At 55.3% G+C, this 13,978-nt stretch overlaps 5 protein-coding genes across 5 annotated transcripts; 3 read left to right on the plus strand and 2 right to left on the minus strand.

Moving 5' to 3' along the window:
- Positions 1 to 581: 581 nt before the first annotated feature.
- On the minus strand, positions 582 to 1,105 carry GLOTRDRAFT_104666 (uncharacterized protein; the record flags this gene model as incomplete). Its single annotated transcript, XM_007865998.1, has 2 exons — positions 582 to 996; positions 1,044 to 1,105. The coding sequence occupies 2 exons, from the start codon at positions 1,103 to 1,105 to the stop codon at positions 582 to 584; spliced, it is 477 nt and encodes a 158-aa protein (XP_007864189.1).
- Positions 1,106 to 1,425: 320 nt separating this feature from the next.
- Positions 1,426 to 3,357, plus strand: GLOTRDRAFT_58103 (protein phosphatase 2C). The gene is made up of 7 exons (XM_007865999.1): positions 1,426 to 1,518; positions 1,579 to 1,654; positions 1,723 to 1,828; positions 1,878 to 2,075; positions 2,177 to 2,468; positions 2,529 to 2,920; positions 2,974 to 3,357. The coding sequence occupies exons 3-7, from the start codon at positions 1,751 to 1,753 to the stop codon at positions 3,139 to 3,141; spliced, it is 1,128 nt and encodes a 375-aa protein (XP_007864190.1). The 5' UTR covers positions 1,426 to 1,518; positions 1,579 to 1,654; positions 1,723 to 1,750; the 3' UTR covers positions 3,142 to 3,357.
- Positions 3,358 to 3,453: 96 nt separating this feature from the next.
- GLOTRDRAFT_58107 (ARM repeat-containing protein) lies at positions 3,454 to 5,952 on the plus strand. The gene is made up of 9 exons (XM_007866000.1): positions 3,454 to 3,664; positions 3,725 to 4,004; positions 4,063 to 4,244; positions 4,300 to 4,577; positions 4,646 to 4,792; positions 4,856 to 4,981; positions 5,044 to 5,157; positions 5,210 to 5,698; positions 5,794 to 5,952. The coding sequence occupies exons 1-8, from the start codon at positions 3,565 to 3,567 to the stop codon at positions 5,249 to 5,251; spliced, it is 1,269 nt and encodes a 422-aa protein (XP_007864191.1). The 5' UTR covers positions 3,454 to 3,564; the 3' UTR covers positions 5,252 to 5,698; positions 5,794 to 5,952.
- Positions 5,588 to 8,665, minus strand: GLOTRDRAFT_120398 (uncharacterized protein; the record flags this gene model as incomplete). The annotated part of the gene is made up of 14 exons (XM_007866001.1): positions 5,588 to 5,698; positions 5,794 to 6,055; positions 6,116 to 6,280; positions 6,327 to 6,525; positions 6,574 to 6,693; positions 6,763 to 6,948; positions 7,001 to 7,386; positions 7,433 to 7,473; positions 7,524 to 7,587; positions 7,642 to 7,811; positions 7,863 to 8,105; positions 8,154 to 8,184; positions 8,241 to 8,335; positions 8,423 to 8,665. 14 exons carry the CDS (start codon positions 8,663 to 8,665, stop codon positions 5,588 to 5,590), a joined length of 2,316 nt encoding a protein of 771 aa, XP_007864192.1.
- Positions 8,666 to 13,107: 4,442 nt separating this feature from the next.
- Positions 13,108 to 13,944, plus strand: GLOTRDRAFT_127407 (kinase-like protein; the record flags this gene model as incomplete). The annotated part of the gene is made up of 1 exon (XM_007866002.1): positions 13,108 to 13,944. One exon carries the CDS (start codon positions 13,108 to 13,110, stop codon positions 13,942 to 13,944), a length of 837 nt encoding a protein of 278 aa, XP_007864193.1.
- Between the last annotated feature and the right edge of the window lie 34 nt (positions 13,945 to 13,978).

Genomic DNA, 13,978 nt, shown 5'->3' on the forward strand with positions numbered 1-13,978 from the left:
CGACAAAGCGGCCATGGCTGAGCCACAGAGAGCCACTCCAAAGAGCAACAGATGGATGAATGTTGATGAAAATGGATGGAGCCTGATAGTGAGGGTGTGTATTGTTGACAGAGAATGATTCCAGGGATGGATGGCAAGTGGAATGGGGTGGATTGCGCAGATGTAGAGTGGATGATGCAGCACCAGTGAAAATGAGGCTCAGAGCTTGTTGGGCTCATAACCTGTTAGCAGCAGGCAGAACAGGGAAGCATAAGATGGGTGGCCATAAGCACACCAGGCCCAGACACATACACAAACCGAAGGCAAGGTCAATTGCACGGACTAAGGAACAAAGGAAATACAGTGGCTCAGTACATAGTCAAGCTGTTTGTACCTATTTGTCCCAGTGGCTCTGCATCCAATACAACCAAAACCTAACAAAAACCAGTTCGTGAAAATACAGATGGTAATCCAACCCTTTACATGTACACATATATGAGTCCAGTCCTGCGAGTACCATCCTATAATAAGGGAAATTATACCCAAAGTGTGGGCGTTGTACCGGTAGTAAAAATGGCATGTAAATAGCCGCTTTTTTTTACTCAAGTCTGCGGTTTCGATGGAGGATCCACCTGGACAACAGAAGACTGCACACGTTCACCCACGGGTACTTTGCGTGAAGGTGAGTCGCTGGTAGTCCGGTCTCTAGCCGTATGAGAGTCAGAAGAGCCTGCAGCGTCTCTCTCGGGGTCGACGGTGTGCGTCGATGGATCCAAGCCATGCCCGGCGACTTCAGGTATGGTCTTAGGGGCAAGTGCAGGGTCGGGAGGGATCCTGTACTTCTCCTTAATATTCCCGGGCTGTTCGAGATCGCGATGACTCGTCAGCCCCGCAGCGCGAGCGCGGGCCTTCCGCCGCTGCCGCTTGTAGATGTAGATAGCGAGTCCAACGATCCATGCGAGGCCGACGCATGATCCGGATACAGCGCCCGCAATGATCGGCGTCTTTGCTTTATGTCTAATGTAGCGTCAGGACAATGAGTGCTCACAAGAGACCTGGCTTACCCTTGCAGCGCGGCAGATTCTGAAGGATTGGCCGCGAAGGCAACCACGTCGGGAGTAGCCATCAGAGAAAGCAAGCAAAGATGTTATGCCATGGACACTGGATTATGCATTGTTAGTCCACGCCATTATACAGAAAGACGTGCGTACGGCAGACGAGTGCAAGCGGAAGCCTCGAGGCTCGCACAGCGCCAAAGAGGAGTTGCCTGAACGAGCGATTATACGCGATTGACCTGCGGACGGCGCCAAAAAGGCGAGGCCTTCGATGGGCCTGCATTGCCCTGCAACGATGGTGGCAGTGTCGTTACCATTTCGGGATATGACGTCCGTCTCCACTGGCGTCGTCGTCACGTGTCACGCCGGGGTGCAGAGCCTTGTAAGACGCGCCGGACAGCTTTCAACTCAAACGCCTACACCTCTTGTTCTCCGCCTTTGCTGTCGTTTTACCTGAGCCCGCCGCGTTTCAGACAACAACAAGGTTGCTTTTCTTCTGTCTCGTGTGTTATGCGTGCCGCCGACCCGTAATCCGTTATGACAGTACGTCACAGCCGCGCAGCTGTGTCCTAATAAACGCCCTCCACAGCAGCTGCCCCGGCCACATAACATACTTTCTCGTCAGTCCACGCGTTCGTTCCCTTTCTAACTGCCGTCTCATGCGTTTCCCGAACTATTCGACGTTTAGGACAACGTCGCCCGAGCGCAATCAGACAATGACGCCCCAGCGCCCCGACTCCCGCAATGCACGATCGAAGACGATGACTACCGTGGATGGCGCGGATACGCACGGTGTGAGTCCAGTGGCGTCTATCACTTCTCTGGAGTCCTAACACAGCGCAGGCCCTCAACCAAATGCCGTCCCAGAGTCCGACCTTCCGCCTCGGTGTCTCGGAATCGATGGGTCCACGGCGCTTCATGGAGGACGCGCACTCGTTTGTGATAGACTACGCCGGCGTGCGCGGTCAAGGCTTCTTCGCCGTCTTCGACGGGCACGCAGGTAAACATGCCGCCGAATGGTGCGGCATGCACTTCCACGAGGTATGCCTGCGATCCGGCGATCTCTTTCACTCGTTTATCTTCTTCTCTGGCTCTTGACGCATTTACGTATTTACGTTTCTTTCGCTTGCTCGTGCCGCTAGTATCTCCTCGACACGCTCCGAGCCAGTCCAAACGCCCCGATCCCGGACGTGCTCAATGAGGCTTTCCACACCGTCGACGCGAACCTGTCCAAGATGTCCGAAGAGTCCGACGGGAAGATGCACTCCGGGTGCACGGCGGTGACCGCGTTCCTGCGGATCGAGGACGAGAATGGGAAGCAGTCGTTCTTCGAGCAGGACCCCCTCACGCGGGTTGAGTCCCCGACGGACGCCGCAGAGGTGGACAGCGGCGGGGAGGGCCACAGCGGGCGGACGGAGAAGCGCAAGGCGAATGGTAAAGGAAGTAAGCTCAGGAATGCCTTGAAGAATCTGAGCGGGTCTTCTCTCTTGTCAGGATCGCGATCCTCGCATTCGCGCTCGCCGCCGCGCAGCTCGGAGGAGTCGACCCGGAGTTCCACGGAACAGCATGCTTCGAGCGTGCAGACTCCGCCGGCGACGGCGAGACGGGTCTTGTACTGCGCCAATGCCGGTGACGCGAGAGGCGTGCTGTGTAGGGCGGGCAAGGCAGTTCGCTTGACTTATGACCACAAGGGCTCCGACAAGCAGGAGGCAAAGCGCATCACGGACGCCGGAGGATTTATGATGAGCGGGCGAGTGAACGGTGTGCTGGCTGTGACCCGCAGTCTAGGCGATTCGTCGATGAAGGAATTTGTGGTCGGCTCGCCTTATACGACCGAGACCGAGTTGTGCGAAGACGACGAGTTCCTAATTCTGGCTTGCGACGGAGTAAGATCTCCGCAGTTCGATTGCCGTTCGCTGCTGACTCGATAATCCAATAGCTCTGGGACGTCATTGACGACCAGTCTGCGGTTGACCTCGTCCGCGATGTCGAGGACGCGCAGGAAGCGAGCCAGAAACTCCTCGACTATGCCCTCGCGAGGACGAGCGATAACGTCACTGTTCTGCTCGTGCGATTCAAGTTTCCCGCCGCTGAAGTCACCAAGTAATTCTTGTACAACATAATATCCTGCACGCCCTTCTTGCACCTTGTCGGATCATCACTCTTGACACCGGTTTCTTTGCATGGCATACAAGACGAATAGCTAATGTACTGCATTTTGACTCTACCGCCTGGCCTCGTCACCCGTTTTTCGATGTCTGTAGCTTCCATAAGAGTCGATATATCACGCATTAATCGTTGAACGTTGAAACGTTGAAGTCCTATTATTTCTTGCGAATGTGGCAGAAATGTGGCGTTGCGTAGAGCAGACTCCCACGGCAACTACAGATGGGAGATGCCGACAGTGATTGGGGCCGGCCCCAGTCAGATACTCACAGCTGACTTTCGGGCGGACTTTCAGGTTCGCATCCAGTCGCCAACAGCCCCCCTTCCGTTCTATCCACTTCTTCGATTGACTCGAAACCAGTGGATGTCTCAGCAATCCGCCGCATCCAAGCCTTCGCTGCAGGGGGTACGCATCAAAGCCAGAAAACGTGCTGTCAAGGCGTCTGCCAAACACGAACCTTCAGGTGCGCACCCCCTCCTTTCCCGGAAAATCCGTGTTTGATGAGGGATTTTTGCGACCGCAGTATTCAGAGATCAGCTCTACAAGCACCTCGAAACCGTGCCCGAGGGCGACTTTGACGGATTCGCGAATAAATTAGTCCAGGCCGGATCGACGCTCGAGTATCAAAAGTATGCAGATGCCCTATTCGAGATCTTGCTTGTCGGCGGGCTCCTCCAGCCCGGAGGCAGCTACGTCGAGGACGGCGCTCCGCCCTCCCCCTTCTCGATCTTCAAGGCCAAGGAGCCGGTCGAGGTGGCTGACATAAAGAAGTACGTCGAGGTGTTCAACAAGCTTATCAGAAGGTGCGTGGATGATGGTTCTATGAGCGAGGTTGTGCTTTGACTGAAGACGATCGGATAGGTACAAGTATCTCCAGAGGCCTCTGGAAACCTCGTCCCTTCCGAATCTGCTGCAATATGTCAACCGCTGGTCTCCGGTCCAGCAGCAGAAGTTGATGATCGCTACGGGCCTTATACTTGCTCAAGGCCTTGCCGCGCCTAGCTGCCTGCAGAGTCTTACGAAGGACCATCTAGTCAAGAATGGTGCGCATACATCTCATTTGTCCTGCAGTGCCCTTGTCAATCGTACACGACATAGACGTTTCGGCTTCGGCAATCACCAACATCTTCCGCGCCTACCTGACGGAGCAATCGATGGACCACCTGTCCAGCTCCCTCAAGAAAGGCGGCGTGCGCGATCTGCTCGCATTCTTCCCGCCGCAGAAGCGCGACGACAAGACGCTCGACGAGCATTTCAGGAAGGAGGGCCTTCCGCAGATTGCGGACTGGTGGACGAAGAAGCAGTACGCGGTGCTCAAAGATGAGATCATGAAGGGTATCAAAGATATGCTTGACCGCGAGGAGCCGAACGAGGAGGTACGCATATATTCAGATTTTAGGGATTTGTACAGGACGTGTGGACCTGACATTGCGGGTGCCGTTAGGTCATTGGTTTCATCAAGAGCAAGCAGGCTAAGCGCGCCCTCCCAGAGACCGAGTTGATCTCGTGCATCTGGCAAGGCATTACCTCCAGCATCGACTGGGCCGCTCGCCCCGACCAGATCGAAGGGCTTGCAGTGCGAGAAATCGGCGTCAGTGCCCCTTTGCCATTTCATCCTCCTGATATGGGCCCTCATGCTGTCTTGATCATGTAGAGATATGCCCCGATCCTCGAACCGTTCTGCAACGGCCCGAAGGTCGAAGTCGCGCTCATCAATACTGTACAAGTACATTCTTACGAAGATACGCGCATTATCAAGGCATTCCCACAGATTCTTAAAGTGTGTTCTCAACTATCGTCAGTGTATGCGTCGCTGCTTATGTGTACTCTATAACCTTCTAGGTATTGTACAATAAGGACTGTATTTCAGACCAAGCTATCATATACTGGCACCAGAAGGGCTCGAAGCCCCAGGGACGACAGCATTTCCTGACCGCTACCGAGGCCCTCGTGAAGGTGAGTAAAATACGTTTGTGTATGTGCCGTCACTCATGGACGATCTTCGTAGTACTTGCAAGAGCAAGAGAGTGAAGAAGAGGATGACGAGTAATATACTGGACCGGTGTCGCTTTGAACCATCATATATCCGGACGTTCCGGGTCGGTATTCTTACATGCGCCTACGAGTGTTTTTCCATGCCTACAGAAATATATCAAATAAGGCCACGTACACGACGTACAACAATCAATGAAATACCAATGGACCCGTAGAATACATACAAGGTGTACAGACAAAAGGGGGATACTTTTGGGAGATGAGGCAAAAACATCTATCTACATCATCTTCACATACCACAGATGGTGTTCGCCTATACACCTGCACATGTTTAGCGCTCAGCACCGATCTTACACTTGCACATGTACAGCTGCAGTGTCCTCGACGTACTTCACCATGCTTCTGGCATCGGGGCGAAGTCGCCCGACCACCCGTTCGGGTTGCCCATTTGCAGGAATATACCATCCGAGCCGTTGATGGGCAGGCCAAGGTCTGTCAGACTCTGGAACGATGGTCAGCATCACAGTATTCAGGAGAACGCACGGACGAAGAAAGGGGAAAAGGCTCCAGTACAATCACACATATTGTAGCACTGACCTGTTCGCGCAGCCAGGGCGGGATGGCCGATGGACTGAACACTCCTCGATCCGTAGGACCGTTCCCCGCGGGCCATGCAAAGCCCAATTCCTCCATCGTAAACGGCTGCGGCATGATGGTCGGGTCTACATAATTGGAGGAGATGAACATGCCCTCCGCGCCCGCCGGCGGCGGCACGGCGGACTGTGGCGGAGGCGGGCCCATCGTAAGCCCGAGTTTGCGCCGCAGGTTCGCGAGCATGATGCCTAGAGTGAGGGCGTACCTAGCAAGAGGTCGTGTGAGGCACGCGTGGAGGGACTGTTTGAGAGGAGGGGGATCGTACCGCTCGGCGGCGACGTCGGAGAGGAGCTGCGAGAGCTGTTCCACCTGCACGACGATCGCGGGGAGGTCCAGTTCCGAGGGGAACAGGTTCGCCATTTTCAGGAGGAACAAGCCCGAGAAGGAGGCGGTCACGAGGGTGTCGTGCACCGCGTACCGTAACGCCGCTCTGCAAGCGTTGTTAGAGCGGGCAAGCACAACATGGACTGACATACCTGAATGCTGCAGAATTCAGGAAAGTCGAGAGACAATTGGTTGCGGCATCTTTCGCTTGAAATGCGAGCTCCCGTTGCTCAAATGGCATCTTGTCCCAACTAACCCCGCGCAGGGCCACGCACACTAGCCAGAGTTTGGCATAATGCAGCTCACACACGAGCATCTTGCGCAGTAAAGATTCTTCGTCCATGGTCTGGCCTGTAGCAACGGTTATGAGGAGCATTACATAGGAGATGTGGGACGTACGGTGAAGTTCGTCGCAGTCTTGCCACCACTTATCCAGGGCCTTGATGGCACGGTTGATGAAACCCAGCGTGCTATGGTTTACCTGGCCATTCAGCGGAGACAACGTCTCATATATCTGAGCTGCAGAGGGAAGGAAAGAGCGGCACCGCATCAGCCTGCGCTGACTTGCGAGTGAATGGCATAACCTACTCTTTTGCGCGATCAATTCCACTTGAGATATCAGCCTGACGTCCGTGGGTGAAGCCATAGGGTGTGACAGCAGTATGCGGCAGTGTCTGATCGAGCTCTCATCCCTCAGAACGATAGGCCTCCCGGTGCCCAAGCTCATCTGGTGGTCGAACCAGTAGAGGCACAACCATATCCTGGCGGAGACGACTGGGCAGCCCTTGAGCATAGGAAACATCATCTTGACTATGACGATGCGTACCTAAATTCCTCTCCTCTTCGTCCGTCCGGTGCTTCCCGTTTCCATCCGCGAGCTTCTCGAGCGCGCGGTGGAGGCCCAGGTCGAGCGCCATGCGCATCGCGTGCCCGCTGGGCAGCCACCCGTTCGTGCTCCACGCCGCGAGCAGCAGCATGCCCTGCACCGCCTCCTTCCGCACGACGGGCCCGAAGAGGCTCGAGCGCGCGATGCCCTGCGCCTCGTCGAGGCAGCGGTAGAACGTCTCGGAGAGCGGGCCGGAGCCGCCCTTGATCTTGGACGCGACGGCGAGGATGGCGTCAAACGTCCACGGGGAGCGCTCCATAATCGACTCGTAGGTGTCGTAGGCGGGGTCGAAGAGCGGGATGAAGAGGTGGCAGCCGGAGAAGAAGCTGTGAGGGGTTAGGGAGAGGTGCGGCAGATAAGGTCGGGACGTACATGTGGTAGAGCTCTCTGGCTTCGGCGTCGGAGACCAAGCCCTGGATGCTGCGTAAGCCAGCGGTATAGTTTCTGGGCTCAAGGCACGCACCTTTTCTACTACGTGGGGGAACGCGTTTCTAGGAGTAGGCTCTGCTCTCTTGCGTTTCTTCACCCTGGCAGAGCTTTACTTCGAGCGGGTGATACGCCGAGGAATTTAGGGTACGCACCTGGGCGGAGATGCAGAAGGCGCCGCTGCAGCTTCTGCGGCTGCGTTCGCCAGACCCTGCAGGGCTTCGATAGGGGCGTTGAGGGTGGAGCGGGGGAGGGTGTCTTCCGACTCGTCGTCCGACGACGGGGCAGTAGACGGGACGATACCGTATGTAGCGTATTTGTGAGGCTAACGGAAGCGCATTAGAACGCGTAAGAGAGTAGCTAGTAAGAGAATTACCGGCGGGGCAAAGCCAGGGAGCGGAGGGAAGGACCGTTGTTGGCCGTTTGGTCGCTCATCGGCGGGCGAGTACATCTCCATGTCTTCGCGGTGTGCCGGAAACTGTGCTGGCGCGCGAACGGTGGGCGGGTACATTGGTGAGGGGGGGAGGCCTGCGGGGGAATGCTGGGCCTGGCTGGCCTGCAGCGTCGACAGGATCCTGTCCATGGAATTCTGAAGGCCTAGCATGTGACTCTGCAGCACCTATACGCGATGTAAGGACACGTAAACCATCGGCAGTGATTAATATACCATATATTGGCCCTCAAGCCTGGATAGACGCCTGTTCGACGCGACGGACATCAGGGGACGGCGGAAGAGGAAGACGGAGAAACATACTCGATGCCGGCATTGGACAGAGCCTGTACGTTTTTCTTTTCCGGTTTTTCGAAGATGCAAGGCTGACCGCTCAATTGACATCGACGACAGGGAGCCTACGCAGCCAACGCAGAGCCGGGCCGGGGCGGTCAAGGCGGGCCAGTGAGCGGGACGGCCAGCCACATAGGTTATATAGCGCTCACCTCGCCCTCGCACCTGTTCTTGCCACGCCGACAGTTTGTGCACGCCCGTGCTCCTCGTTTCGGGATGTGCGCCGACTGCTGGCCCTCCGCGTTGTGCGCGCTCGCGCCGCCGGGGCTGCTCGCCTGGGGCGACCCGCCGGCCATCTGCGCGCTGTAGTTGCCGTTCGTGGTGACGCTGGTGCGCCGCCGCTTGCTGGGCAGCTCGGAGCCGTTCGAGATGGAGGCCGCGGGTGAGAGGGACATGGACGGGGAGGACGGCGGCGGCGGCGAGAGGGCGACCTTCGGGCCCGGGGGGCGGTTGCCGGACCCTGAGACACCTCGCTCGATTCTTTTGAACGGTTCGGCGTCTTTTCTGCGCGTACGCCACACGTGCTACGCTCTCTTGTTTCGTCCGTCCTTTACAACACTTGACTACGATTCCATTCCTATACTTTCTGCGTCGTAGCCAACGACCCGCTTGACGGTATCCAGCCGCCTTAGGACCCCACGCGCTAGGAGGCTGGCCCGAATCCCCGGTGGCGACGAGCGGTGCGTGTATGTTCTTCATTATTTACTGACGGTGCCGCCCATCGGAGTTATTCAACGTTCTTCTCACTTCGAAGATTGGGTGTCGAACCTCGCATCCATGTAGACAAGTATCATCGTTCTTGGTCGTCTTATCGAGTTCTGCGCTTCATGCTTTTGGATACATGCCTTTGTTTCTGCGACGATGCTGCCCAAACAGGCCATCTTTTGTTACCCCGCACGGACACAGGATGACGACCCCGCTGATCAACAGACCCGCCTTCGTTCCAATACTGTCGCCAGCTACAACCAACATCCTCACACCCCCTCATGGCGCCCTCGCACGCTTTCCCAACCCAACGCATATCCTCCCCCTTATTTATGAAGATCTTCCCTCTGTGGCTCTCTCGTCCTCGGGCCATATCAAATGATGACTTCCGGACTGGATATACTCACTGCTTTCCAAGCTTGCCATCTTCGATGACCACACACTTACACGACTCATTATGGAACGGACCCCCGCCTCTGCATTTTCCCACCTTATCCAACTCTCCTCAGTGCCGAAGTCCCCTTTATCTGAATTCCCGTTTGCCTGAATTTCCGTTCTCCCGAATTCCCGTTCGTCTAGTTTCTACTTCATCCGAATTCCCGTTCATCTAAGTTCCAGCGCAAGCGAATTCCCGTTCGTCTGAATCCCAAGGTCACCCGGATTTCCGTTCACTTCGAAACATGACCAGCAGTGCATCATCTAGGGTCCACACGGATACCCGGGCCGCCACGCCGATCAGTCGTCACGACATGGCTTTCCATGAAGTTTAAGATGATTCTGGTTAAGCTCAGGCACGGCCGTCTTGTGACGTATTTTAGATTCAGCACCCCGCGTCTCGTTAATCAAGGTATCTGCGGGGTGTATAACCTCCGGGTTTTGCGGTCCCGAGCTCATCAGCTCGGAGATTCCCTCCTCGTGGCGGCTCGAATATTGCTGCAGATACCCGAAGGACAACCCGAATCTACAGGGCTGGCTCGGTACCGGTGGTAAGGAGCTTGACGGACGAATCGACGCGCAAGTTGTTGACTTCTCTATGCAGCGGGGGGTTTCCCCACTTGTGCAACACATGGGGGCGTAAGTAATAGCCCGTCACATAAGGAAGTATGTATATTTCAGGTGTGTTGGTTGGTCGCTTTTATAATTCCCGGGACACCCCTGGAACAATGTTCTTCATCCACTGCTTGGAGTTGTCTCGTTCATGCGATATAAACAACTGCAGGATACGACCATCAAATCGCTGACAAAATATGTTTGCTTAGGTATCCGCCCTCGAGCGGGCGACTCCGAGCCAATCAGGCCTTCTTGGAAGTCAAACTTTGCTCTTCCTGGCGGTATATGCCGCCCTAGACGTGGAGGGGAGACGATACGAATCGCCTTGTGCCGCTCTGGGTTCAACAATTCTCAGGATCACCGGCTCGGTACCGGTGAAAAGAAGTTCAACGGACCAAGCGCCGCTACATGCATTATGAATCTTCATCATGGAATGCCTGGTGCCTTTTTTCATATGGAAATAATTGGCCAATGACGATCGCATATCAAGTCCCTCCCTACATGCCTCGGTCCGATTTACGATGCTCAGAATGCCAAGGCTCCCAGTCGTGAATGAAGAATAGTACCGTCCCGTGACGCTGTCGCTATAGCCGCTGGACGTTGGCGATCTCCTTGATCCTTGGTCGATGTCGTGGCTGCTCGTCCACGCTACTGGCTGGGTGTATTGCTTCAAACAGAGCAACTCCCCTCACATGGGCACTAGGTCTACAAGCTTCGAAATAGGATATTCTTGAATTAAACACTGTGGAAAGTCGACAATCTCCCCTCTTGCTGATATAGCCTGCGCCACACATACGGTAGAGGAATAGCCCCAATCCATTCTCATGACGCTAAACTGAAGGGCTCTCGGGATCATCGGTTCGGTGCCGGTGGTAGATGTTTAATGGAACGGTTTCATCATGGATCCCTTGGTGCCCATTTTCCGCATGGGAATGACTATGCGTCGCGTAGCAAGTCTCATACGCCCTACCTGTGTCCCTCGGCCCGCCTTACGGTTTTTTGGAACCGTCAAGAACAGCGCTCCTCTTCATTCACGACTCGGGGCCGCTCAGTCACGATATTCGTATAGTCGCCGGATGTTGCCAATTTTCTTGATCCCCAGATGATATCGTATCTGCTTGCCAACGCTAACAAGTGGGCCCGTTGCCCAAGCAAATCATTTCTCTGCATAGGTCGAGGTTCCACCGCTACCGCCACCCGCTTGCATCATATACCCTCGGGATACGGGAGAACAACGCGAGTTCACGAGAACTGCTGTCTTGTGCCTCATCGGGCTTGAAGGCGATGGGGTTCCCGGTGTCGTGCCGGGAAATAAGCCCATCCGCGGACAAGGGTCTTAATTAAGCGCTGGCTGGCCTCTCTTTCCACGCGAGTGACCCGCCATCGCTTAAGAAGTCCCAATGCTCGTGTCTCGTCCGCTGCATGGCCCTTGGGAACCGCTTACGGTGACGTCCTCTGCATCCATGGCTGGAACTATTTCGTCACGCAATGTGTACAGCTTGTAAATCCAGGTACCGCAAGGGTAATCTCCGTAGTCTTGACCATTCCCTTTCCAACCGCCTTCGAAAGCACACTTTGGGCGGGCCCGATACGTTCTTCGTCATCTCTGCGACGGCATATGCTACAGGTCAAGTGGCCATGAAAAGGAATATTCGATTTTTACACCACTCGGCGCGTTCGGCAGGTCTGCATGCCTGCGCAGGTATGTTGAGGCGTCACGATCAAGGTTACTAACAAGAATTGCAGCTCAGCGGATAGATCACCGCTACGTGAACATGGGTTTTCATTATGGAACGTTCGCTGCCCTTTTCCCCACGAGAGTAACCAGCCACCGCATAGTATATTCCATGCTCTTCCCTCGCATCGCTTAATGACCTTCGGGGACTTGCCACGGGTAGTCTTCCCCATTTGCTGCTCGGAGCTGCTATGCTTCGCGAGGATTCAAGTATGTGTTCACGTGGTGGGCGCCTTGAGGTATCAGATCTTGCCGCTTGGATACTATGCTGATGGATTCAAGAGGTCGGCAATTTTGGGGGCAGGCCACTGCTGCTGTTGCGCGTCCTTTGGGAGAGAAGGCATCTCCCAACAGGTCTCACTCAGACGTTCCCTACCCTGGCCCGAGTCGAGCGGCGTGACTTGTTTCACTAATAAGAGTTAGGTGATCGCAAGGCGTCGCCAAGGTATATATTCCCCTCTGATTGATCTACTTGGATGCTCGGCAGATGCACACGGGCAGGTACGGCAAGGCCGACTCCAACAATAGCGATGGAACAAGGTGTACCACGGTCAGAGTGAGCTCTATCGCTCCAGATTCAGATCCCGGACTGTCACTGAAGGTCGGATGCTTGTTGGAGGTCTTTTGTGCTCCGAGCGAAAGAATATACTCCACCTGAGTGTGAAGGAACGGAAGGCGGGTCATGTCTGCTTGCTGGCCACATCGCAAGATTTCCCGTATGCGGGGATGACCGCCCCCGACATTCTTCAGAGTGAAATGTCCGCATGCGGCGCTGGCCATGTCTTCTCGCAGATCGACGCCCCTCGCTCCGCTTGAGGATCGTATCACAATTCTTATGTTCAACTCTGCGGGAACAGCGCCTGTCAACGCCATCAATACTGCATGCCACGTCGCAGGACGCTCGTTTGCGCGGCCGAATTGATTCTGAATATCTGGAGGAATATAAGCTTCGCAACATTCGTCTCTCTAGTACGTCATATGCGCGCAACCGAACAACGAGCAACTTGTAGCACAGGCAGGTTGCAGTCATGAACAGGCGTTTGCTCGAAGTCCCGGCGCACAGTCGCGCGACCGAATTGAAGACGATCATGTACGCGTTCGACCGATAGAGTTGGCCGTGAAAGAAAACGTCATGTCGAAAAAGGTAATGACATTCCCTAATTTGGCAGGAAGTGGATCCACTGATTCATTGAAGCGGCATAAAGCCCTTTCACCCTTCACGATCATGTTCAACCTCGTAATAAATAGCCAGAAACTCCGGCGACTCACCTTTTTCCTCTACCGGCGGGTGCGTGCTGTTGCCCTCGTCGTCGCGTCCCCCGTCCCCGACGCGTCTCCCCTCCCACCATGGCCGCTCGCTGTCCACAACTAGCGTCCACGTCGTCGGCTATGTCTCCAGCAAAGTTCTTCCTCCACTCGCCCAACAGCGACGCCGGGGACTCTTCTGAGGAAGAGGGCGACACTCTTTTCACCCCTCCCTCGCTCGGACACCCGTCTGCTATGTTCAGTCAGATGAACAGCCAGTTCACCTTTCGCTATCCTGCTGAATCGTCTACCTTAGAGATACCCGTTGCGCAGGAACAAACGAGGCCGAGCCGACCCCTCTCGCCCGTCGCTCCCGTCTTTACTCCCGCAGCCAAGCTGAAGCAGCCACAGCAACATTCGTATGAGCGGCCCATTTCAGGTCCCTCGCCCGCATTGGATCTGGCCAATGCCTCGCTCGAATTTGATCCCTTCGCGGCATCGTTCTCTTCTTATTGTGACCCACAGACATCACCGCTCAAACAGCCTTCGACGGGTCGGGATAGACCCTCCCTCAGCCGTTCACCTGTCACCGACTACAGGCTAGTGACGAAGGCACGGGTGTATTCCCCAAGGTTCCCGAACGACCATTATCTCGACTCTGCCTTTGTGCGGGCCTTCCAGCTAGAGGACGAGTTGGGCTCTGGCGGATATGGCTTCGTCATGACCGCCCGTCATCGTACAGAGGGATACGAGGTAGCAGTCAAGTTTATTATCAAAGCCAAAGTGCCGGAGAATTCCTGGATGGACGACGAAATCTTAGGAAGGGTTCCTACCGAGATTCTTCTGCTCAGTCTGATCAATCATGAGAACATCGTCAAGTGCATCGACGTGTATGAAGACGAACTATACTTCTATCTGGTACGCGAGCGTATTCGTTAGCTAGTGACCACTTTATTGACCTGGCTGATGCCGT

This window comes from Gloeophyllum trabeum (genome assembly GCF_000344685.1).
Source record: "Gloeophyllum trabeum ATCC 11539 unplaced genomic scaffold GLOTRscaffold_00004, whole genome shotgun sequence".
NCBI lineage: Eukaryota > Fungi > Basidiomycota > Agaricomycetes > Gloeophyllales > Gloeophyllaceae > Gloeophyllum > Gloeophyllum trabeum.

What these genes read in the sequence shown, in the direction of transcription:
- GLOTRDRAFT_58103 (XM_007865999.1), top strand. Translation starts at nt 1,751, where the DNA reads ATGACGCCCCAGCGCCCCGACTCCCGCAATGCACGATCGAAGACGATG. An exon ending in ATGGCGCGGATACGCACGGT is followed by an intron (nt 1,829 to 1,877) that starts GTGAGTCCAGTG and finishes AACACAGCGCAG; the next exon opens with GCCCTCAACCAAATGCCGTC. An exon ending in GGAGAAGCGCAAGGCGAATG is followed by an intron (nt 2,469 to 2,528) that starts GTAAAGGAAGTA and finishes CTCTCTTGTCAG; the next exon opens with GATCGCGATCCTCGCATTCG.
- GLOTRDRAFT_58107 (XM_007866000.1), top strand. Translation starts at nt 3,565, where the DNA reads ATGTCTCAGCAATCCGCCGCATCCAAGCCTTCGCTGCAGGGGGTACGC. An exon ending in TTCAACAAGCTTATCAGAAG is followed by an intron (nt 4,005 to 4,062) that starts GTGCGTGGATGA and finishes ACGATCGGATAG; the next exon opens with GTACAAGTATCTCCAGAGGC. An exon ending in GCGAGGAGCCGAACGAGGAG is followed by an intron (nt 4,578 to 4,645) that starts GTACGCATATAT and finishes GGGTGCCGTTAG; the next exon opens with GTCATTGGTTTCATCAAGAG.